Here is a 23,751-nt window from a genome sequence, read left to right on the forward strand (position 1 = left end):
GTAATTGTATGTCCCAAAACCTGAAATGAAACTAAAAAGAGGAACTGCACTGTGATCTATTCAACAACAGAAATATCACTTCAGTTCAGTTTTGGGTGAAAGCTGGAGGGGAAGCACGCTTGTTTTGAGCTCTCTCTAGTGGACGAGTGTCTGCTTCGGGTGAGTTGCTTTTGCTTTCAATACTTTGAAAACTAAACTTACTTTAAAACATTTAAATTTCAAAATGATAAGTTCTGTTATTCTAAGCTGCCAGAACAGATCTCAAGCTCTCTATTTACTGTCCAAAGGAATTATTTCCTGCTTTTTAACTTTTAATAGGCGAGCAGTGCTCGAAAGGGAACATGACCTCTACGTATAGAAGCCTTCCTGACAGTTATGTCTCAAACAAAGGGGTAGGACTTCATCAAACATACACTACACTATTCACGCTGTTTTGTGCGTTCTCTTACTCTTGGGACTTGTTTTTATATCCAACTTGGTTGTTGTTAGAGGTCGACCAGCTGTGTGACATTAGCTGTGGTTTTGGGCTGTCTGACGGTCCTGGGGATCCTGCTTGCCATCGCTGTGCTGAAGAGACCACCGGCCCCCAAAGATCATGAAACACTCCCCGGCGACGCTGGTGGGGACAATTTCACTACAGACCAGTGCAGGTATTAATCAGTTTCTGACATATGGATAGATGAGTTTATTAGTAGCTTATTGTTATTCCTTTCTACACAATTAATGGTACAGATTCAAAGGCAACACATAGAAACTGGGGGCTCTTTCTTCTGGCTGCTCTTGGATTGTCTTTAGGTGCCATGTAGGTTGTTTCTGGGATTTAGTCTTTTGTGTGGTTGTAATTGTTATTACTGTCATGTTCAGAAATTGTATTCATGATTTTATAATCGCATTCCTGTTTAATTCAGATTTTGCAGCGAAGCTTGTGTTATCTGTGTCTTGTTTGTCTGTAACTGTTATTGCTGCTGTTATCTTGAAGAGACTTTCCCGATTAAATGTTATGTTAATGTTAATTATAATGGTTAAATAAAAAATAAACAAAATCTAGTATAAATAAATAAACAAAGCATTACTTAAGTTGCCAATAAGTTGGCTTCAGATCAGTAAAAGACAACGTGTGTAACAATATTTAAAGTGCATGTGGGCCTACATTTCCTGTTTAATCCTTCTTAATGTCTCATACCCAGCAGCTACTATTGGTGTGCCTGATCAACTGTGACATGTGACTGTGATATGTTTGATTTACAGTTAAACATTATGTTACTTTGTCAACTGCAGGAATTTGAGACTCAACTGATTATGGATATGGGTCATGGTCATGAAAATTTTTATGTTTAAACAAACCTGTTGTATTTGATTATTTATATATATATATATATATATATATATATCATGTCTGTCATACAACCTTTATTAAAATATTAAAAAGTTTTATTCTGAATGCAGTCAAATATGATAATAAGCTACTGGTTTTTCCTTTTCAACTATACATGATCAGTTTAATAAATGCATCGTGGTCAAGATTGTACTCTTATTAACCAATCATTTTGAAGTGAAATAGGAAACCACACAGTAGTCCCATCTTCCTCTATTGACTGAATGATTCAGCTTTTTCTGAATTGTCCAAATTGTTTCTCAAAATTACATCATTATGTTCTGAGTTTCATTTCCCAGAGAAGTCACTCAACAGATGTCTTTGTTTATCCCATAGTATGACCCTCGTGGAGAGCATTCCTCAACATATGAAATATAAAGCCAATGTAACGCTTGGGATCCCTTTGGAAGAAGTCTGGAAAGACCTTATCTCCATGGCAACGGACCAAGTGGAAGTGTCCTCTTTCTACTGGACTTTAACTGGGGAAGACATCAACGTTAACTCTTCCTCTGACATACCTGTAAGTTTTTAAAAAGAGAAAGACACCTGATAATATTGCCCCTAAGCATCTGCACCTCCCCAACAAATCTTTGTTAAATATGTTGTGTTGATGAAAAGCTCTATAATACTCTTAGTCTACTCTTGGCAGGGAAGGGATATCTTGGAGCAACTTGAAACATTGCCCTCCAGGAACGTCTCTGTCCGAGTGGTTATCAGTGTTCCCACCGTGAGAACAAACTCCACCGATTTAGAGATCTTAAAACAGAAAGGTTTGGAACAGACTCTCTTGTTCTCATTCTCTACATTCACTTTCTTGTGTTTTCATTAGCAGTGACACTCTAGTTTCTCTTTCTGGTTTTCTGCAGGAGTTCAGGTGAGGGCGGTGGACTTTGGGCGCCTGGCAAAGGGTGTCCTTCACAGCAAGTTCTGGATCGTTGACAGAAAACATGTGTTTATTGGCAGCCCCAACATGGACTGGAGGGCTCTCACACAGGTAACACCATAAAATCTACAAGTGTAAGTGCATGTTTTGAACTTGAAAACACTGACCTCACAATCTGAACGTTCACATTTGACTGTGCAGGTGAAAGAACTGGGAGTGGTCATCTACAACTGCTCCAGTCTGGCAACGGACCTGCATAAGATCTTTCAGTCTTACTGGGTGATGGGAAAGTCCAATAGTTCCCTGCCACAGCCCTGGCCTCCAGAGTACGACACTGCCATCAACAAAGATCACCCCCTGCTGGTGAAAGCTGATAATGTCTCCAGCAGACTCTACCTCGCAGTGAGTTCCTTAAGTTTCAGTCTCAGTTCCCTTTTTACAGGCTATTGTCTCTATTTATAGACCAGTGAGTGTTATACACTCACAGTCAGGACTATCTTTGAAAAATCAGGCGTTATATGTGAAATATGTTTGTTTTTGATGGTGTTATTCCATATTTGTGTTTTATACAAGGGTTCTCCACCATCATTCTGTCCTCAATCGAGGACTCAGGACCTGGAGGCAATTCTCTCCATCATCTCAGAGTCTCAACACTTTGTTGATGTAGCCGTCATGGAATATTTCCCCACCACACGCTTTGAAAAGCCTCAGAGGTGAACCTGACCCACAAAAGAAAGCATTTGTTTCCATCAAGCTACATATATGCACCTCTTTTTGCTTTATTTTTCTCACTCTGGATAACTTTTGATCGAACAGATACTGGCCGATCATCGACGATGCCATCAGGACAGCTGCATTCGAGAGGAGGGTGAAGATCCGGATGCTTATCAGCTGTGGCCGGGACTCTGATCCAGCAATGCTGCCCTTCCTTCAGTCCTTGGCCTCGATGGACAGCCCTCAGCAGCATATCAACATTCAAATAGTAAGACACAAAATTAAATAGATGGAAACAAACATCTTCCCCCCAATGATTTGTCATTTTTTTGTGTTCATGTATCATTCTCTTTACAGAAATTGTACATAGTGCCTGTGGGAAACCAGTCTGATATTCCATATAGCCGAGTCAACCACAATAAATACATGGTGACTGATAAAGAAGCCTACATTGGTGAGTAACAGATTACATCAGGATTAGTATTTATGCATATTTATTGTTGCAAGTAGGTAACATCTAAGTATCTAGAGGGCCCTTTGTTGCATGTGAATCAGTTAATGATTGATTGATTGTTACGCAGGTACCTCCAACTGGTCTGGGGACTACTTTCTGACTACAGCTGGAGTCGGTCTGGTGATTTCCCAGCGTGCTCCACACCCTGTTTGGAAGACCGAGGCCCTACAGAGCCAGCTCAGGGCGGTGTTTGACCGGGACTGGCACTCTGAGTTTGCAGTGCACCTTGATGACCTGGGTGACAACCCAGACTGTTCACTATCAAGACGATAGAATGTAAATATAGTTAAACCATAATTGAGGTTATTATATTATCCATATGTGAAAATCAGAAATTGATATGGATTTTTTGTTGATTAAGCCAAGGTTTTACTACTAAATAACTGGAAGTGAGGATGAAGTTCTTTATGAATGAAACTGTGGTATCAAAAGGGCAAAAACATCACACCAGCTGTGTCATCCTCAGTTGTCTGACTACCCAATGTAATGCACTTGTACTTTGCTTTATTGTTTTATCACTGACAGTGTTAAGCTGATTGTCTGGATGTATGATTATTAAACATGTTTTATAATTATTAGGTATATGGAAGCATTTGTGACATTTTTTGCAAACAAACCAAAGACTCAGTCACTAATTCACTGTAACAAACTAAAAGTAAAAAGGAGAAAGGCAGAGAGCTACAACAGCTGTTACAATCCTCTGACCAGCATGATATGTGGTTATGGATATGACTGTGACTGTGGCTTTGGCTACACTTTACAGTACTGTAGATAACATTAATCAGAAAGTGCCAGACTCCACTGTGTTCATCAAACAGGACATGTGTTGTTACAGACATGTCAGTTCAGTTTGATAAAATAAGCAAAAAGAAATGTGTGTAATTAATGTTATTTTTTTATTTATTTTTTTGCAAAATACCATACATACAAATCAAAATATGCAAATACCAAACCCCCTTTTTAAAAAAAACAAAAAATAGTACATCACACACTGACATGTTACATAATGTCAAATAATATTATTTACACCTGTGCTTTTCCTGCTTTGACAGGTCAACATGTCTGCTGTGAAAAGGGTTTGATAAGAAAGCTGTCAAAACGTCTAATATGTTCTATTAAGCACTTCATTTTACTTTCCAGTATAGCTGGAAAAAATGCATTTGAGTAAACTGGAAATCTGACCTCCCTCCCTCACGAAGATACTGGATCAATGAATTAACATCATACTGTACTCCAGAGAAGATCCTCTACAATGTAAGTAAAAGACCCACAATGTTTAGGAAGAACTGGGGACCCTTCATAGATGTCTTACCTCAACTCAAATGTGATGGCTGATACTCAGTCGCTGTTTTACTTTACTTTACTTTACCTCACTAAGGAACCAAACCAAATACAGGAACGCGCATTGTATGTTTTTTTCTCCTATTTTGTTGTTTGTGTTTTCTCTCAGTGTTGTTGAAAAAACTGTTAAATACATAGTAGGCCTACTTGTGCTCTACCTGCATTTTCACCAATAAAAAAACTCATTACCAAAAAAAAAAAAAAAAAAAAAGCAGGTAAAAACATCCCTCAACCACACCCAACATCTTGTCTGCGTCACCTGGTGAGAATTAACACTTAGGTTTCCGGCCGGTACAGCATATTGTCTATTTATTTAAGTTGAATTAACTGTGCAAAAATACTGAAAATGAAACGCTGAACAATATTTTATGACGGATTTTCCCATCATATATAATGAATGAGGGATTTTCCCTTCAGTAGTCAGGGTCTGTGGGTGTCGTCCCCCTCCCCAACGGTAGGCGGCGGTGTGCCGACAGCTGGGCTCCCGCAGTGCGGGCGCAGGGCGGAGCTCCCGGCTGTGTAGTACGTGTGCTTCACAGCGGCCGGTGAGCTAACTAATTAACTAAAGCTACAGCTGAATTGAACTCACAACCATGGTGCTGCTTGAAAACGATTCGGTAAGGACAAAAATGTCTTTACGAGTAATTTTCGTGTTGTCGTTGTCGATTATAAAGCTGAAGCTGTCCGTGTGTGAATTAGCTCAACGTTAGGTAAGCTAACGTTAGTCGTCAAACGGACTCATGAGCTAGCCTGCTAACACTGCTAAAGCTGTGCTCAGTTTGAGAAATTTCGGGCATTTTGATAGCCATAAAGTGGCTTTTGCAATGTAAAGACTTGCAGAAATGGTTAAATGTTTTGTTAAAATCAGAAGACTTAACGCTAAAGCTAACACCTCGTAAATGGACACCAATAAAACCTAGTTAGTAGTCAAACTTAGCAACAGTAACTTAACAAGTTATCAATTACTAGTAATTTATTTTTAACAGTTAAAACTGTAGACTAACATTGACATCATCGTGTACCTTTGTAACTGAGGCACTTGATTTATTTAAAAATGCAGGTAAACTGCCAGGTCATCCTTATCATTACAACAACCAGCTACTGTCAAAATGAATGCAGTTTAATACAACAGCCTGCATTGTTTTATTACCTTGACCAGGCCATTAACATCAACTATGGTAGACTATAAATATTAGAAACACCCTTCAGTGTAACTCAGCCACCAACAAACTACAGCCTCCTAATGACCATTAAGTAAAATCAATACCTCTCTTCAACAGTTTTAACAGGGAAAAAGATCATTATAACCTTCATGGGGGATGGATTCATTGAAGGGATCTTATGTTAGATTGCATTAAGTGTATTTAAACTGGCATCTTGGTGTATAATCAACCAGTGTTTGTGGAAAAAGTGTGTTAGATGCGTCAAATCTTAGTACAGAGGTCTTCTGCAGTATATGAAGTGTGATTGTTGGAGCATTAAGATCGGTGTTTGTTCTTCCTCCAGTTCCTCACAGAGCTCACACGGCTGTTCCAGAAGTGCAGAACCTCTGGCAGTGTTGTCATCACACTAAAGAAATGTAAGTAGGCTCCTCCCTGAGTTTTGATAGTGATCCTCAAGTTTAAATCAAGTGGTAAGGCGATGTGTAACACCATGTGTGTCCCCTCTCTCAGATGACGGGAGGACCAAGCCGGTGCCCAGAAAGGGCCACTCAGAGTCGTTTGAGCCAGCAGACAACAAATGTCTCATCAGAGCGTCTGATGGCAAGAAGAAAATTAGCACAGTGGTGAGTTTTATGTTGGGTTTTAAAGACTTCTGTTGTTTTCCTGTTAATATTTTTGACTCGCTGTTAATGCTGAATTCTCTTCTCTTGCATTTTCTTTTAGGTCAGCACCAAAGAAGTAATCAAGTTTCAGATGGTAGGTTGATTTTTATTAGCCTGGGTCACTGTATGCATATTCTCTTGATTAGGTCTACTTGATGTTCCTAAAAGATTTATTTGTTTCTTTGATCAGTGAGCTGTTTGTGACTTAACATAAACTCCTCTTCACAGGCATATTCCAACCTCCTTAGAGCCCACATGGACGGACTTAAGAAGAAAGATAAGAAAAGCAAAAGCAAGAAAACCAAAGCCACCCAATGAGCAATAGACTCTTAACATAACCATGGATACCTAAACTGGCCAGTACCATCTGAGGGAATGGGAGAGAGGGCTTCACTCGGTCTGCAGTCCCACCCAGCCATCCCCTCCCTCACCCCACCCAACCCAGTTCACCTGAGGCCTCAGAATCACTGTTCATCCACCCGGTGACTGCTTTGATATTTTGCCATTGTTTGCATGGTAATGTCTCCTCCCTGGCCGCTCGGTACCATCGGTGATTTGGAACAGAAAACCTGAGGATTTCTTGTATCCCACGCAGCACGAAGCAAGCCAACTTTATTGAATCTCCACCACTTCTGCTTCGGAAACAGGTTGTCAACAACTGCGTCGCCTCTGGAGCCAAATCCATGGAGTGCAATGATTAACTGCCTTTCATACTATTTAATTGTTAGAGTCCCTATTTATGTTATATTTACGGCTGACCAGTGAGTTTTGTTGGCTTGTTTCAAATATACTGTGTTAGGAGGGATGTTTAATTTTCCTTTTTTTTTTTTTTTGCATAAGTGTTGAAATTTCAGCAAAGGTGCTTGGAAACAGAACTAAATCATATCTTGTTTGATATATTTTTAACCATTTTCTCTCTTAACTTTGCTCAATATTAGGGATAAAACTTTATTTTATGTTTTTTATTTTACCCTATGATGTACAATAAATGATATGTTTCCCCTTGTCCATACCAAGCTGTCAAAACCGGTGGTCTGAAATTGTTAAACACCAATAAAATGTATAAAATGTATAGCTTCAGTTAGTGTGGCTTCAGTTCATTTGAAAGTGAATGAGATACAGTTTCTAAATGTCACGATTGAGATAAACAGCACAAAAAATGGTAAAAGTTGTAGATTTACTGAAAGGCATGTTTGAGTTATGAATACAGAGACAAAGTATTGGCTGTAAGTCTAATTACATTTCTGTTCATGATTACAAGGCAGCATATTTTGTCAACATTTGTAATGTCATGCTGACCTCATGGGAGAGGACTGCAGCGGAATTTAATTTCAGAAATAAAGTGCTTTGTTAAAAGTCACGGCATTATTTTTGTCATTCTGGTCAAAATAGCAAACAATGGGTGTGGTATATATGAGCAATGTAGAAAACGAGACAGTAGGTACATTATATACATGAACACATTTCTGTGCTGTACTTGTAAAAACAGTCTTGAGTTGTGGTTGAAAGAAGCATCTCATAGCGCCGTGTTCTTCTTGTCTGGTCTTTCCTTCGGGGACACCGCTAGCTGCCGCTGTCGGTTGCTCTCCTCCTGGTATCCCTGCTTCATTAGGTTGGTCACGTACTGGAACATTGTCTGGATCACAAACAGCACACATTGGACTAGGTCAGGGCTCCCCACAGGTGAAGGACACTCTTTCAACCACAAGAGAGCAGCAGAGGCCATCCATTTAAAGACGTACAGAAATGCAGCCGTAAATTTATATAATATTTTCTTTCATATAAGATGATGCTACAAATAAACAGAGTCTAAAAAGTGCAAATAATTGCAAAACAAAAAATTATTTACTCTTATACATGTGTTGTTGTTTTTTTTATCAGATGCCACAAATAGATAATTTCTTATAACCCCTCAAAATGATGTAACCCTGATGTTGTCCACTGTCAGAATCCATTTAAAAGCTATTATCTACTCTATGGACTGAAGGGGTAGGGATGTTATCTTGTGTATAAATCCAGAGTAGCAACAGCATTATTTTCAAGTGTCTTTATATTAATAACACAAGGGATGTTGGTGTGATATAACATGATGTGACAGAGCCATGTCCCATTTTCTCAATATGCTCATGTATGGTTCAGTGAGATGTAAATTTTCCCATCAGTCAAGCTTGTGTTGCACTGGTTTCCATCTTGACGTTACATGGCGCATTAACCCTTAGAGACCCACTGCTTTCACCATCTGAAAGCTGGGAACCTGAGGATTCATTTGAGATGCAGGTCAACACTGTGTGTCAAGGTTTTCTGGTCATAAATCTGTAATAAATATGTTTTAATTAAGTGCTTATTCAAATTTTGAAAGTTACTTGAAAGTGTATAAGTGCTTAGAACATACATAATATGATGGCCATTCCCATTCTCAATTATGTCTCATAAATTGTTGCAGCAATTTTTAGGTTGATACCATTTGTTATACAGATTTGGTGCAAAATTGAGCCATTTTTGACCACTCAGGAGTTGATAAAAATGGTGGACAAAATAAAATGCTGTGATTTGGTATCAAAAACTGTTGACATTTGGAGATTTCTGTAAGAATTGCATTTTTCGGTGATTGGATTGCGAGTACTTCTGTTCTGGAAACTGCTCAGAAACCCCCTTATTGTCAATATACCTAGTTAAAGTTAAAGCTATATAACCTCTGAATGCCCTCGGTCTCTAGTTTGTGGTTGTAAAGTTTCATGAGGCTGTAATTATCTTAGAGGTCACAGTAGGTCAATTTATACAGTGAAGTTTCAAAAAATGGTCTCACTGCAATGAAATGGCTACTATTGGAGACTGAACATCATCACACATGAATACAGTTGGGCTCACTGAATCCACAAGAGTGTCAGCTTAACAGTCATACCAGTATACAGAAATATTCAAATACACCATTTTTAAAATAGGTGAAAATAACGCATGCAAAAAACTGCATGGTTATTTCCCAAAACTGCATGGGATTAGCAAAATGGCCATGCCTGTTTTTTCCTCACCAAAATTTAGCCTAACTGGAGTGTTGACTACTATGACATGGTTGGTTATGTCGGCCGAGGCCACAGAGATGTTCAGAACCATGACGCTGATGTGATCCCTGCTGACGTGATGGTTGCACACATCGAGCCTATTTCACTTACCAAGTGTCTCTGACTAACACCCAAATAAGGAAACACACAGGCTGAATGACACTCCTTACCTTCCATGCCTCCTCCAGCTCAGCTGTCCATCTCTCCTTCAGGATGGGCTGCACGGCACAGATGAATTCTGCTCCGACATACTGGAAAATAATTATGTGAGATACTTACTGACGTGCTCACGCCTCAGTAACTAGGTTAGTATCCAGTTGACATGTCACTCCTTTGTTATTACTGTTATTTGCAAGAGTAGGTGTGTTTCCATTTTACAGTTTTTGGGAGCGGGTCAGTTCATTCAGCTGCATTGATTTTAGGGGTCTCGGTATAATGGTGAGACTAATAAAGAGCTGCAGTATCAGTTGAAATTAGAACATGTGTACTCTGTTATAATCAAAGCAGCATCACAAAAACAGACAGCAGCTCAGCACTGCTGGGATCATCGGGGTCTTACACTGTAGTACTTAGGTGGGGCGTTGTAATGATAATGGCTTTTTCCGAGCTCCAGAGCCAGAGCCTCCAATCTCTCCATCTGGTCCAGTCTAGCCACGCTTTTCTCGATAAAAGACATCACCCTGAAAGAAGTGGAAAAAGAGACAGAGGATGAGCTATCCAGCCTGATTGATCCACCAGTTAATCGTGAATTAGCAGTAGGCGATTATCAACTGATACACCTCCGCTGTAGATAAGTGTGACACTCCTCTGTGTTGAAAGGCTGCTGACATTTTCAGTTTCAGCAACTCAAATGCCAAGAAAAATAAATGAAATTGATTGTGCATCTATCAATCTAGCTCACACTTGATGCAAAAACCAACTGATTACACAACACTTTGTCCCCCCCCCCAAAAAAAACATTTTTCTCCCTAGATAAAACACCACAGGATCAATTTCCTTTGTTGCTTGCAGGTGTGTCTGGCATCACTGCGGCGTGTGTATGTGCGTGACAGTTTTGAAGATGAATATGGAACAAAGGGTTAGAGTTGGTTTAGCTCTCTCTCTACCTCTGTCTCACTGCCACCGTGGACATTTGTACTAATGTCCCTGAGTGCGGCTGAAGGGCCATTTGGCCTTATCACTGAATTTACAATGCCACGCTAGCCTCTGTACCTTCAGGTCCTCGGGCAGTAATTGGCTGGCTTGGCCTCGTGTGTAGAGGAACACAGAGAGGCCTGATGCATACTGGGAAACAACGCACAAGTGCTTGTGATGGATGCCACAGGCTCCATCTGCAGTGGAGTGGGAAGCAACGTTATAATGATCTGACTACATGAGGTGTTCTTCTCTGCCACTTATCTTATGATTTGTGTCTCTCGCGCTACGCTATATGCAATATAGTTTTATCATATATTGTTGTTCCAGTGACTTAAGTGAAAGGTGGTGCCTGGAGAGAGATGAAATTAAATCTTAAAGGATGAGGCTAGTGATATTCTACATTATTCAAATCCAATGAAAAACCAAAACACAATAAATTGATCCTACGAACAAGTATTCCCTATAGCCACTGATTTAACTTATTCCTCTATGCCATACACCTCCATTGTTGTCCAAAAATGATTAAAAACACATCAATGGGCCACAGCGTTGCACTGGGTAACATGAGAGCAGTGATTCCTAACCACTTGTATTTTAGTGGGTACTTGCCAGGGGGCAACCTGGAAAGTTCGTGGTGTAGTTCTGATGATTTGAAAAAACAGAAATTGTGTTTTGATTTTGAGAGAATAGCCCAAATGTTAGCATTAACAATGCCAGGATCACTGTTGTGTGGTAACAAAATCCACCTTTATATTATTAATAGTGATAACTAATGTTAGGTGTCGATGAAGGAGTTCTCAAGCTCAACTGATAGAGCCGTTTGGCTACATCATACAAACAAGGAATCACTGCACAAGAGCACCAAATTTGTATTAGTCCGCAGATGAAAATAGTCCCCAACAAATACACAACATACATTTGCTTGAGTAACATTTGCTAGAAACTACAGTGCCCAGTTGTTTTAGCAAATTACTACACCTTATTTAAAAATTAAACTACACATATATGTGAGCTGTTTTGAAAGATTTTCTCCTTCAGTAGGAAACAATGGGCAACTGAATGCCACAGACATGGTAGGAAGGTCGGAAAGTATTGAGAGATGGATTCATGCATTGATGGTTGTCATGGGATTTGTTGACAAAAAGAAAATATATAATAATCAAAATCAAAATTTTGCATAATGACAGAAGCTGATGAATGAATGTTGAGCTAGATGATACTGGATATTAAAGATGCTCTCCTGAATGATGCTGATGTGTGCAGAGTCTCCGACTGACCGTAGTCCATGTGCCCTGAGTTCCCGGCTGGTCCTCAACCTCTCCAGGTCCTCCACGTCTCTGAACAGGAAGAAGACGTCCTTGCATTCGGGATGGGTCTCAAACAACCTGTTACCAAGACAACAGTATAAGCAGCCATCCGTGAGCCTCTGAGAGCGCCCGCTCATGAAGAGCAGCCTGTCATACTCATTCCCACACCAAAACAAACCTCCCCCTGAGTTTCCTAACTAACATGACATAACCCCGAGAGTCTAAGCGAAGACAGTCACACTACTGTAATCCTGTGAGTGTGAATGTGTGAGTTTCAGCTCATCAACATAACGATTAAGGGCTTCTCTCTCATCCCCCCAGTCATTCTCTCCACTCCACACTTTGAATAGAGATCTGATTGTGCCTTTCTGATCATATCCTGATTCCTGTTATCATTGCTGCCTTCCACTCTGGTTTTACACCCAACGGCTGCAATCAGTAACAGGCCACAGTGAATCTGTGAGTTTGTTAGCCACCCTCATTTTCACTCTGAGCTGTGATGAGCTGGCCTGCCCTGTCAGAGCCTGGGAGGAAATCTTAGTCAAATAGAGACACTGCTCCTGCTAGGCTCACACAACGCGAGTGTTTCCCTTTTCTGATTTAACCTCAATCAATTTCCTTAACCAGAGAGTTTAAGCGTGCTGCCATCCAATCAGCGAGCCTTCCAGTCTCCAGCTGGGGTACCTGTGATTAGTCACGCAACAAGTATCAGTTGTATTATGCTCACACTGAGATGCAATGTGTATAGTAATTCTGCTTTTTCAGTAAGAAGTTGGTGTCGGAGGAAAAATGACAGGAAATAAAGGATAATGATCATCAGAGGTTGTGAGGTGGACTTGGAAAACATGGGTATGTAGGTTTATAATTCAAACTTGATTTAAACAACGACTTGAGCTGAGAGCAGCTGTTAACAGCACTGATTTTATTGTTACTGTGGGAGATAATAGACGCAATTTAAACCGCTGAGATTTGATATATGTATGTAGGTTACAATGATATAACACAGACAGTCATGATTAGGCATTAATAATAATTATCATTTAAAATACTTATGGGTGTGGCAGGTAAAACAGTGTTGTTTTTCTCTATTTCCTGTTTATTCTCTTTTCCCCACACGGACTCTAGTACTGGTTGCAAGTGTTTTTAAACCTGCAACACATAAAGGAGCATAATCCTCATGAATAAATGCATTACATGTCTATAACATGTTGCCCCCCCCCCCCCCCCCTTGATAGATAAACAGACAAATAGAGGTGTTGGGAGAGGTGTTAGAGAAGTGGTGGTCTTTCTAATGGCAGCTGTGAAAAACATCAGTAGCTCTGTGCCCTTTGACAAGCAGATAATAAGGTGGCAGGCATGTTCTGTGCTTATCGTTTCATAAAATGACAAACTATTTATTTTTAAGTATTCTGACTTTGCGCCAGATTGAACGACATAAACTGAATGTGTTTGCCCTTCGGTGAAAGTAGTATTTTTTGGTAAGGAATGTCTTACTTTTCAGAGAGAAGCCATAACCTTCATCTTGTCCAAATGACTGTGAAATATCCTTTCTCACTATTCATAGGCCCGTGCTCACCAGCGCCATTGATGAGACAACAGGGGAAATTGGCTGTTCTTGTTCCCCCCGCCACTATCAACATACCAGCAAAACATTGAGAGAGATGGTGTTATTCCATTGTGTGTGCTCTAGACACGGGCGCAAATGCAAGCATGCAGAACATATGCAGACAATGTAGCACTATATGCAGACAATGTAGCACTATATAACTCAAGTGGAATTTTAATTGGTGCTGCTCAGAGGTTTTATTCATAGCTAATTTGGCACTCATCAATAGAGCCCACCTAAGTCTTTAGAGTGTCTTATTGTATATATGAAGAACAAGGATAAATGGAGCCTGTTAAATTCAGATTGAGCACATGCTGAAAAACAGGTGTTTCCCTTTGCTGTTTACTGTTTTACTGTAACAACTACTATTCAGTCATGAGATACGAGCCCTGACAGCCCAGGGATCCTGGGGGGCCATGACCCACAAGACGCCCGTGTATTTCCAGGCTAACACGCTAAGGTCAATCCCTTCAACTGTTCAGGTCACCCTGGGGACACATGGCATTAATTGGGCTTCTAACCATGTGCCCGGTAGTCTCTTTATTCTTGATCCAGCAGCCTGAATGTCCGTCAGTCTTTATCACCATATATTCTCATTTGTGTATCCTCCCTGCTAAAGGGCAAAATATGTTTTCCCGGACGCTGGTCATCATCATAATTGATAAAATGCATTTTCCTGATGGCTGATGCCTTTAATTGTATAGTAATATGGCAGACCTGGAGCTGTTTATTATTATATAATGCTGTTAAGATGTGATATGAAGTGATTAGAAGGGAGGAGGGGTATTCAGCTCCAAGCTGTGGGTCATAAGGCAGAGCAGAGGGTCACAGTGGAGGTGAGGGGGATGCTGGATGTTCAGTTTCTGGCATGTATGAAAAGGTCAGGCATCATGTAATCTGCAAGACCTCTTCCTCTTGGGCCAGCAGGTCATCCATCACACGGTGCACAGGTTTCACCATAAAGCTGTTTTAAAAGGCTGAACTGAAACATTTTGCTGCTTTGTTGCGCTTCACGTTCAAGTGTATGAGGCAGCAAATGTGATATGTAGATTGTAAATTCATTTGTATATTTGTTTGTATGTTTTTATACTCTGGATTCATTTCAGCTGCAACAACCAAAACATTTAGGCTACATTTAGAAAACTTCTTCCTCTAGTTATTTTATATGCACAGAATTATGTCTTAAACCTTAAATATCCGTGTAAATTCATGCATTCTTTATAAATGCTACTCAATGTGATCTTATTCTAATGTGTGAATTTATTATCAATATAACGTTCAGTAATTTAACATTTTTGATGCTGCTTATCAGCCAACTATAAGAATATTTATTTGCTTTCCTTATTCATGCATCAAACACTTGAGAAGTATAGAAAAGGTTCAAGTATCTCACCTGACAAACATAATAATCCCAACTTTCGCAATATCGTCCCGGATAACTTTCCATGACTCCTTGATCATCTGAATGTGATACTCGCTGAGATGCACAGCAGCACCATCATCTGTAATCCTCTCTCCAAACTCTGATTTTGCTGCTAGACCAGATATTGCGCAGCCCATTCTTCATGAAAAAAATGAGGCGAGGATGTTTTTTTGAACCAATCCAGAAATTAAAAATAATAATAAAAACGCGGAGTTAAATGATGATGTGACGGAGAAAATATGGTGTTACTGGTATCTGGTGTTAATGCCCGACTCCAGTTGCTGATTTAACTACTCTCCTCCGGTTGGCATGTACGATCAGCGTCAAATGCACAAACAAAAAGACATGCAGCTTCCGGTCGTTAGTTCAAAGTAAAATCCCTCAGTGACGAGCGCATATTGCGGCGGGTGCTGAGCACTAAACACGCTTTTACGGTGAAGGAAGTCCCCGCTGACATCCGCTGCAGGTTTGTCTGTATCCTGCTGCTTTGACGCACAAATGATACAGTTCAGAGCCAAACAGCGCGCGTGGATTCATCAGGCGCGTGGTATCCTGAGGCTCAGAGGCTCGGCTGTGCAGTCATTTTAAATAGAAGATAGCTAACACAGATTAATAAAGACACACACATGCGCCCACCTAATAGTACTGTCACTGTTTCTATTCTCTCTATTGGTGAGTTTAGATTAAAGGGCGCTGATCAAATCATTCAAACCTCATTAAAAATGCAATTTATACACAATATATTCTAATTTTATAAGCATGTCCCCCGAAATGAGTTTTATGTGGTGCAACTATCATTTTCTGTTCAGAGCTTTGTCTCAGTTTAGTTGGTCTGCTAATATGAGCTGAAGACACTGAGGGTCATCATGTCCCCCTTTTTTGTCTGGGAATTGTGCTTTTTTAAATATTTTCTTAGCAACCAGGGCTAATAAACTCAATATACTGAAATTTAACAACAAAAAATGTATACCTGCAGAAAGAGGGCTGGCTATTTTTCTGGGCCAGATTCACAAATTAACTCATTTCAGTGCATTTACAGCAATGTTCACTGTCCCTATTAAATAAGCTACCTTGCTTTTAAGAATATAAACATGGGTTGACTCCTTCACAAAATAGAACAAACTGCTCAGAGCATCAGTGTTAAAGGTTTTGCCTACAAAAGATATATCAGAATATTTTTCCCACATTTGGGGACTGGGGCTCATGAGGTCAGTATTTCTAAAATCCTATTTATAGCCTTGTCTACTAGCTTAAGTCTTCCTGTCACTTCACAGAACAGCATCATGGCAAGAAGACACATTCTTAACAGGTCATGTACAGCACACTGCAATAAAAAAGTCCTGATTCTCCTTTATTCCTACATTCAATCCTCTGAAATCAAGACAACTGTCTTAGACAGATGTGAAAGCATTCTTCCTTCCACTTATCCAGTGGATTATTAAAGTTGAAGATGGTCTTTTTTTTCAAGTGATGTTAAAGTCATAATACATGCATGTACATTAATGCATGACAGAGTAAACAGGGCACCTGTGGACACTTAACATTTCTGTTTTTATTGAAAATACGGTCAACTTCAAGTATGAAACAATATATTTTCTGGAATGGAAAAGTAAAAACAGGTTGCTACTGCTCAGTATTTACATGAGGCCAATCTCTCCCAAATATACAGTTTCATAAATATTATTAAAGAAAAATATACAACATATTGAGAAAAATAAAGCTCCAGTGATGTGTAAAAAGTTATAGAAGCAGCAACAGATGGTGCGGAAGCAAATTATTGCTGTGACCACTTGTATTAATAGTGAACAAATGTTAAAAGGAAAATCTTTGGTATACGATCAGAACCTCTGCTGAGAGTAGAGCTCTCTCGTCGATGAGACTGCTGTCATCATGGCGGTAGAAGTAGTCTGTTTTGTTTTGATCCTTTTTGCTTTCCTGTGAAACTACAGCTGACAGTTTACATGGTTAAATGATAACAGTGCTATAGTCATTATAGCAAGACTGGGTGGGAACCAAATAGATGCATATAATAATAAAGTAGGACCTCATCTGCAGTTGATAACGGGACTATTTACACATTTACATCAACTTTGTATTGTACAGTGCAGAAAAATACCCAATGTACAAATATTGCAATACACCTTTTTAAAGACAAAACGCTTCCCCCTCATGGCCTGAACCAATGACCACTAATATCCCTTTTATGTTTCATTTGTGGCAAATACGCAAATCATCACCCGGTGTCCCCTATACTGAAAACATTGTGCAGACAACAAATTGCAATTTGCATTTTAGGAAGAAAAAACAGGATGTGCATGAAGGGGATTTTGAGAAGGATCAGATAACTGGCAGGTACATTTTCAACGTGATACTTCCTGATAATAAAAATTTACAAAATTCACATGTTCACGAGCTTGTGCTTAAACTCTGGAACTTCTCCCGTAAGCTCTTCACTAGATTACTTTCTGACACTTTCCCTGAAGTCAGGACAGCAGGCTTTGTGGGACAGTCTAGGCCCTCTTGGAGGAGGTGGTCTCCGTCTTGGAGTTTGCTGGTTTCTCTTGTTATTAGAGACACCTGACTGGAGGTGTAGCAGCTCCTCACAGGGTCCTGCAGGTTCTGTACTTCGTGGAGAGGAAGAGACCCAAGCATGTGGTCCAAGGAGCTCCACCTGCACAGCAGGGGCTGAAGCCGAGTTCGGGACTGGGGCTGGGTCCAGTCTTCTACCGTAGGAGATTGTGTTGTAGGACTGTCTGTCAGTGCTTTGTGAAGGTCTGAGGAGCTGCTGTACCTGTGTGAGCAACCATTACACCTGTTCGTACAGCATTCCAGCGTCCCATTTGGTACTATGCAGCTGTGGTCTACTTTTGAGGAGTGGGAGGCCTCCGTCTCCAGCTTGAAGGGGGTGTACTTGGTGCGCAGCTCTTGTACATCAGGCCAGTGGAAGGTGTCTGACTCTGTGCTTTGTGGGCCAGTTACTGTGCTCTGGGAGCTGGCTCCAGAGCTGGGGGTCTGGACTGGACTTGGGGAACGCAGTTCATGGATGACCGTCTGATCACAAGTGTTCAAGGCCAATCTCAGGTTGGGTTTACCTGCATACATACAAAAAAACCCAGACAGACATACAGAAAATGATTTTCATTTTTCTCCATACCTTAGTTAAAGTGGTAGGTTACTACAAAAGAAAGCAATATGGCATCGTTTGCTTTTTATTTACCCTTTTTCCTCATTTGTATCTTCTCCTCATGGACAGCAGGCATATTCTTGAATCCTTGTTGACTTGCCATTTCTCGGTTCTTCTGCCAGATCATAGGTCTGTTATTTTTGATGCGCTGGCTGTACTGACGTGCCAGCTGGAACACCTTGTTTTTCATCTTTCCCATGTCTTGTAGGATCTGCTCTTCATCCACACTTGTTCTGAGGCTAATAATCTTTGGCAGTTGACCATGGGTGTCTTGATTCTCATCTTGAGACATGGGGCTTTTACATAGCTTAGAGTCCTGACCAGATCCCCCTTCCACTGCTGGAAAGTTTGTGGTGGGTGATGAGATGGGGGAACCATCTAAGGCAGTGCTTATTTCGCACTCTTCTAAAATCTGAGGCGGTTGCTTACTGGTTTTAACATCTTTAGTGTCTAAGCTTATATACTGTGTCACTTGTAATGTTGAGTCATTCACTTTCTCCTCTACAATCTGCTGGTCTTTCCGGCCCTCCTCCTCCAATTCCATGTCTTGCCAAACCTTGAGCATCTCTGATGAGGGTCTGAACTCTTCATCTGTGGTAGAGGAATCAGTGAAACTCTGAGATCTTCCTTTGGCTTCCACTGATCTCTGTGGTACAGTCTTTTGATTCTTTTCAGTCTTTTGACGCTTTTCTAAACCAGGAAGGTCAAACACAGACCAGGAAGTGGGCCGGTTACGAGAGAGGCCTTTCCGGCTGGCAGGGACAGCCTGCTCCTGAGGAATACTGTTGAGCTGTCGGCTCAGGTGCCTGACCAGACCTGCTGGAATATAGGAGAGACTTTCCCTGCGCTTGATGCTAAAGTTAGCATCTTGGTGCTCAGCATACTCATAGTATCTTCTGATCTTGTGGATGAGAAGACGATCCTGTTTAGAGAGTGTGGACCTGCGCTCCCCTTCGATGAGTGCGGTGAGTGCAGGTTCATGCGCAGGTGTTGACAGATTCACCTCTGAGGTCATGTGTGGCTCTGGGGAAGAGCTGGCCAACACTTGGGACTCTTTTTCCAAGTCCATGCTTGCCGAAGGGCTTTTGAAGGCTTCATCATCTGTTAGGGGAGAAGGGCAGGCCAGGGAACCCAGGTCCTCTGAAACCAGACTGCTCCGTCTGGACAGGCTGCTAATGAAGCGCTCCGCAATCACACTTGCCTGGTCCAACACAGAGGAAGGTAGGATGCTTTTATTGTCTGACAACACTTCCTCTTCTTCCTCTGAGAGCTCCCCATTCGTCAGTACACTCGTCTCCTCCACATGGAGACCCGAAGAATCACTCCCTCCTTCCTCCTCTTCCTCTCCAGTTCCTCTAGAGTTATCCATGGGTTCTGGGGTTACTGCTTCTTGCATTTGGGAAGAGGAGACAGGAGACTCAAGGCATTGGGAGTAATGCATTTCCAGCTGATCGCTGCTCTTTGCTTGAGGGACACAGTCTAGAGGGCACAGCTCCTCCACATTGACCTGAAACATGATAGGAGTGTTTGCAAAGTGGGACGTAATGAGTAAAAGAGACATTATGATGGCGAGCACTCTCCATTTGCCATTAACTTAATAGACCCTTTCAAAGTCAACTAGGCAGTTTAATCTAAAGCATCCACAATTTATGATGCATGTGTTTTATATTATGAGGCCCACTTGAGCTTTATTGCACCTATCCATTTCATGTACAATACCAAGGCTTGGTTAAAAAAGTGAAGACACTGTGATTGCATTTGCAGCTTGGTTGCTAATAATTCCTTACTGGACCATTTTTGTTACCCATGGCGAGTTAAATGGTGAACATGGCAATGTCTGCGGCTCTTACATGTTCATAGTGCTGACGTCAACGTAGTCAGCCATTAATCTAAATTTGTTTCCAGGTGTTGCCTGCATTTGCAAAGTGTGCAGTTTGGAGCTGTGGGGTTGAGATAAGGTTAGGAAGAATAATAACCTGCTGTGTGCTCTGCTCAGTACAAAAGCTGTTTCACTAAGTTACCATAAGAATCAGGTAAGAGCTGCACCTGGCTCCTAAATCAAATGTTGCCTTTCTCAGTGGGAGTGCTGACCACTGGATAATAGTGTGTGTGTGTGTGTGTGTGTGTGTGTGTGTGTGTGTGTGTGTGTGTGTAATTTTAACTTATGGGACTACAAATATACTGAAGGTACTAACAAAGCTCCTGCTATGATTTAAATGGCCTCAGAGAAATGCTGTGCTCATGGCAAAGGGCACCTATTAGGTAGGAAACTTATTTACAATACTTTACTATCTATTGTAGTATTGAATCAGCTTGCTCTCATACACAGAGAGATTACAACAAACACATACAAAGCTTAGAAAATAGGTTTAGTAACAAACAAAGCAATCAGGTATGAGGATAGATGGGCATTCTCTGACACAGTGAATACAAGTCACATGTACTCTCACAGATGGGCCAATAAAGACTGTAAATGAGGCTGAAAGACTGTTTGTACAAATGTACCTGTGTGCTGAGAGTTTCTGTCATAGACACATCCCCATGTTTTTCCTCATGGCTTTGAGTTTCCGCCTCCTCTCCTGGTGTAGTTTGCAGTTCAGCTGCATCTCTGCTCTGATCATCCTGAAAAAGCAAAACATGGCATGAAAATGAGTTTTTATTCTACATGCTCCTAGAGACCACACTGTGACGCAGCATGCAGCAGAAGTATCCGTCAAAGTGGACAAACATTTACTAGATACTTAATGTGTATTCAAGTCATCCTTGAAAAACCCACTACAATGGGTATAATGAAAGTCTTCCAATTGAAATGACATGTATTCATACATATTCAGAAACAATAGGGGTATAACAATTAACCTAACAAAGACTTTGTAATTATGAAAATTCAAAAGGGAAAATATGATTAGGTAATATGATTATCAAAGAGCAAAGCTCTTGCTATTATAATGATCATTTAATTAGATGGCTTCATTAACCTTTGAAGTCAAACAGCATTTAACAGGACACATTAAGCTACTGGTTGTAATGCAAATCCAGGCATGGTTTAAACAGCATAAGCTTCATGATCAATCATGTCCGCCCAAAAAAAAATAAAATTATGAAACACAGCACACTGTAATTACACAGATGAGGAAAACATACAATAGTTCATGCACAGTGGGATGACCTTCAACTCCAAAGAAAAAACCAACACAAGCAAAGACACGCAAGCATAACTTTTAGGTTTCACCCATGCGGTTTTAGAGTTCACTGTTAGCAGTCCGGGAGAACTTCAATCCATGCACTTCAATAGCATGAGTACGAATAGAGGCATTTAATGTGCACAGTGCAAAAGGTAGCAGGTGTTAGTTGGTTCTGTTTATGAAGAAGCAGAGGGAGAGGGATGAGAGCCAGCGTGGGAGAAAGAGTGTCAGAGAGTATAGGTAAGCCGGTGGAATAGAGCAGGAAATGGGAAACCCGTGGGTGGCAGAAACCCTCACCGTTGTGAAGTGAGTAGAAAGCAAAGCCCTGGCTCTATAGTGCCAGCAGGAGATGGCTGCCAGCACTGAGCTGGCAAAGTCGGCTACCTGGTCTTCTCCCATCAGTATATCTTCCTTGTAAATCTCTCCCTCCTCCTCCTCCTCTGACTTCTGCAGCTCCAGCCCCCCCTCACTGGGTGAAGAGCCCAGTTTCGGGTCACTGTCAGTAGGACTTAGCTTCTCCAGAGAGTCCCTTCTGGGAATTAGATCCTCCACACATGGCCTCTCAGCCTGGGGCTCGCCTAGACTGGAGGCCAACGTACTGACACTAGTGGCTGGCTGAAGGGAGCACCTATCCCCCAGCAGTGCACCCTCACTGTCTGCATGCTGTAGCGTGAAGTCATAGACATGTGGTTTGTTATTGCAAGGCCAGTGCTAGAGCCATCTTGTGATTGCAAGGCTGTAAATGGGATGGAATACTCATAAAGCTGCTTTAGCTTTGGGTGAGATATGGTTTTTGTAATCCAAGGCAAGTCAAAGTATGTTCTGTGAAGATTAGTTTTGCACTTTTTTTCATTTTTTGATTGGAGTTCTTTTGCATTTAGAATGGAAAGTTTGAACTGCTGAGTCAAAACCGGGCAAACCATATCTCACTAAAGCACAGTGACCTAAATAAACTGCTTTTCTACAACAAAATGAAAAAGCTTATCAAGGTTTCAAAAAAAGACTACATTTGGATTTCATACTTACCTTCAAAACAGCTGAATCGAGTAGAAAGATAAAGAAGAGGAGGAGATAAAAGAATGAATGAGAGTCAATAACCTTGAAAAAACAAAGCACGCTCAAGTCAAACATTGTATGACAAAATAACCTGAGTACCACATGCATCTTGTACAATTACGGTCAGGACACAATCTCTACCTCTAGAGTGATTGGGGCAGCAGTTAGTCTGGCCCAGACTTAAGGGAGGCCTTGTGATTAGATAAATACCAATTAGAAACATCTTCCTCTCACAGACTCAAACTGGACATGATGCAATTAGCCAGGATGTGATGACCTACTCCCTCACCATGATGGGAAGGTTGACATGAAAATTGCTTCTTCATTACACTGGTTTTCTCTCTTGAGGTTTTCTCTTTCATAATGGCCAATTAGAATAGATGAGAGCTGGGAGACGCCCAGATCTGAAGGCAAGGTTGAATTTGACTACTGAAAAGAGCTTGTGTATGACAAAGCTTTCGACCAATGTGGCATATAATTAACTTCATTATGGGTGTGAGTGTGTGTGTCTTTTGATCTGTTTTCCAGGTGTCTTTGTGGGAGAACAAAGTAGAAGCGCGATGGAGACATGTCAAGCTCTTATTCGACAGATAGAAAATAACCTTGGGGAAGGGGGGCTGTGGGGCTGCTGGGCCACTGGTCGGTGCCCAGAATGTGGATCTAACTGACCCACTGTTAATGAATCTGCCCTTTCGCCTGCCAAAATCCGATGTGACAACAATGTACCAACCTTTCGTGCTCCTTATGATTTGTTTTGCTGGCTCTAAAAAGAGAGAAATTGAAAATGGGACGATCAACAATGCATTTCTTTTACAAATATTTTTTTAAACATGAAACCCTATTACTATTACAAATAGATACAGACAGAAATGTTTGTTTGTGAGTTTATGGATACAAAATGGAGTAGGGGTGGTTCTTTTACCTGATCTCCTCCTCCCATTTCGTCCTGCCTGATGGAAGTCTTCAGCTTGACAGGACTCGGCTCTCTTCAGCCTCTCAGGACTATAGTGGTACTTCCCAGGATCTAGGCGGCGAGAAGATATGTCATTACACTCAGAATCACAATTACAAAAACAATTTTCTTTACATAGGATATGGGTGGCTACGCCTGGTAATTTAAACGGCATTCCATATTTTCCTCT

At 40.9% G+C, this 23,751-nt stretch overlaps 4 protein-coding genes across 8 annotated transcripts in view; 2 read left to right on the forward strand and 2 right to left on the reverse strand.

Annotated features, from left to right (window-relative positions):
- Nucleotides 1-20: 20 nt before the first annotated feature.
- On the forward strand, nucleotides 21-4,068 carry LOC137200319 (5'-3' exonuclease PLD4). The gene is made up of 11 exons (XM_067615034.1): nucleotides 21-159; nucleotides 319-392; nucleotides 490-650; nucleotides 1,712-1,895; nucleotides 2,025-2,145; nucleotides 2,242-2,369; nucleotides 2,460-2,660; nucleotides 2,832-2,971; nucleotides 3,075-3,240; nucleotides 3,330-3,426; nucleotides 3,554-4,068. Exons 2-11 carry the CDS (start codon nucleotides 342-344, stop codon nucleotides 3,757-3,759), a joined length of 1,455 nt encoding a protein of 484 aa, XP_067471135.1. The 5' UTR covers nucleotides 21-159; nucleotides 319-341; the 3' UTR covers nucleotides 3,760-4,068.
- Nucleotides 4,069-5,293: 1,225 nt separating this feature from the next.
- Nucleotides 5,294-7,732, forward strand: srp14 (signal recognition particle 14). Its single transcript, XM_067615037.1, has 5 exons — nucleotides 5,294-5,444; nucleotides 6,334-6,406; nucleotides 6,501-6,613; nucleotides 6,714-6,746; nucleotides 6,881-7,732. Exons 1-5 carry the CDS (start codon nucleotides 5,421-5,423, stop codon nucleotides 6,968-6,970), a joined length of 333 nt encoding a protein of 110 aa, XP_067471138.1. The 5' UTR covers nucleotides 5,294-5,420; the 3' UTR covers nucleotides 6,971-7,732.
- An 83-nt stretch (nucleotides 7,733-7,815) lies between these two features.
- Nucleotides 7,816-15,692, reverse strand: xgb (x globin). The gene is made up of 5 exons (XM_067615036.1): nucleotides 15,155-15,692; nucleotides 12,126-12,233; nucleotides 10,271-10,391; nucleotides 9,882-9,962; nucleotides 7,816-8,288 (listed from the first exon to the last, which is right to left on the reverse strand). The coding sequence occupies exons 1-5, from the start codon at nucleotides 15,319-15,321 to the stop codon at nucleotides 8,169-8,171; spliced, it is 597 nt and encodes a 198-aa protein (XP_067471137.1). The 5' UTR covers nucleotides 15,322-15,692; the 3' UTR covers nucleotides 7,816-8,168.
- Nucleotides 15,693-16,716: 1,024 nt separating this feature from the next.
- The window catches only part of LOC137200485 (pleckstrin homology domain-containing family G member 3), a 31,134-nt gene continuing 24,099 nt past the window's right edge, over nucleotides 16,717-23,751 (reverse strand). For 2 of the 5 annotated variants that reach the window (XM_067615369.1, XM_067615366.1), the window contains exons 13-18: nucleotides 23,532-23,633; nucleotides 23,329-23,372; nucleotides 21,851-22,216; nucleotides 20,874-20,990; nucleotides 18,402-19,875; nucleotides 16,717-18,276 (exon numbers count right to left, since the gene is read on the reverse strand). In XM_067615369.1, coding sequence (XP_067471470.1) covers nucleotides 17,591-18,276; nucleotides 18,402-19,875; nucleotides 20,874-20,990; nucleotides 21,851-22,216; nucleotides 23,329-23,372; nucleotides 23,532-23,633 — 2,789 coding nt within the window. In that variant the 3' untranslated portion in view covers nucleotides 16,717-17,590. Of the gene's footprint in view, nucleotides 18,277-18,401; nucleotides 19,876-20,873; nucleotides 20,991-21,850; nucleotides 22,217-22,579; nucleotides 22,591-23,328; nucleotides 23,373-23,531; nucleotides 23,634-23,751 lie in introns of all 5 variants that reach the window. The other 3 variants (XM_067615367.1, XM_067615368.1, XM_067615371.1) reach the window with 3 other exon arrangements.

Source organism: Thunnus thynnus, chromosome 16, assembly GCF_963924715.1.
Source record: "Thunnus thynnus chromosome 16, fThuThy2.1, whole genome shotgun sequence".
In the NCBI taxonomy this organism is placed as follows: Eukaryota; Metazoa; Chordata; class Actinopteri; order Scombriformes; family Scombridae; genus Thunnus; species Thunnus thynnus.

Coding starts and splice junctions, on each gene's coding strand:
- LOC137200319 (XM_067615034.1), top strand. CDS start 342: ATGACCTCTACGTATAGAAGCCTTCCTGACAGTTATGTCTCAAACAAA. Junction 393..489: donor GTTATGTCTCAAACAAAGGG/GTAGGACTTCAT, acceptor GGTTGTTGTTAG/AGGTCGACCAGCTGTGTGAC. Junction 1,896..2,024: donor ACTCTTCCTCTGACATACCT/GTAAGTTTTTAA, acceptor TACTCTTGGCAG/GGAAGGGATATCTTGGAGCA.
- srp14 (XM_067615037.1), top strand. CDS start 5,421: ATGGTGCTGCTTGAAAACGATTCG. Junction 5,445..6,333: donor TGCTGCTTGAAAACGATTCG/GTAAGGACAAAA, acceptor TTCTTCCTCCAG/TTCCTCACAGAGCTCACACG. Junction 6,747..6,880: donor AAGTAATCAAGTTTCAGATG/GTAGGTTGATTT, acceptor TCCTCTTCACAG/GCATATTCCAACCTCCTTAG.
- xgb (XM_067615036.1), bottom strand. CDS start 15,321: ATGGGCTGCGCAATATCTGGTCTAGCAGCAAAATCAGAGTTTGGAGAG. Junction 12,234..15,154: donor GGGATTATTATGTTTGTCAG/GTGAGATACTTG, acceptor TCTTGGTAACAG/GTTGTTTGAGACCCATCCCG. Junction 10,392..12,125: donor CTCAGGGCACATGGACTACG/GTCAGTCGGAGA, acceptor CACTTCTTTCAG/GGTGATGTCTTTTATCGAGA.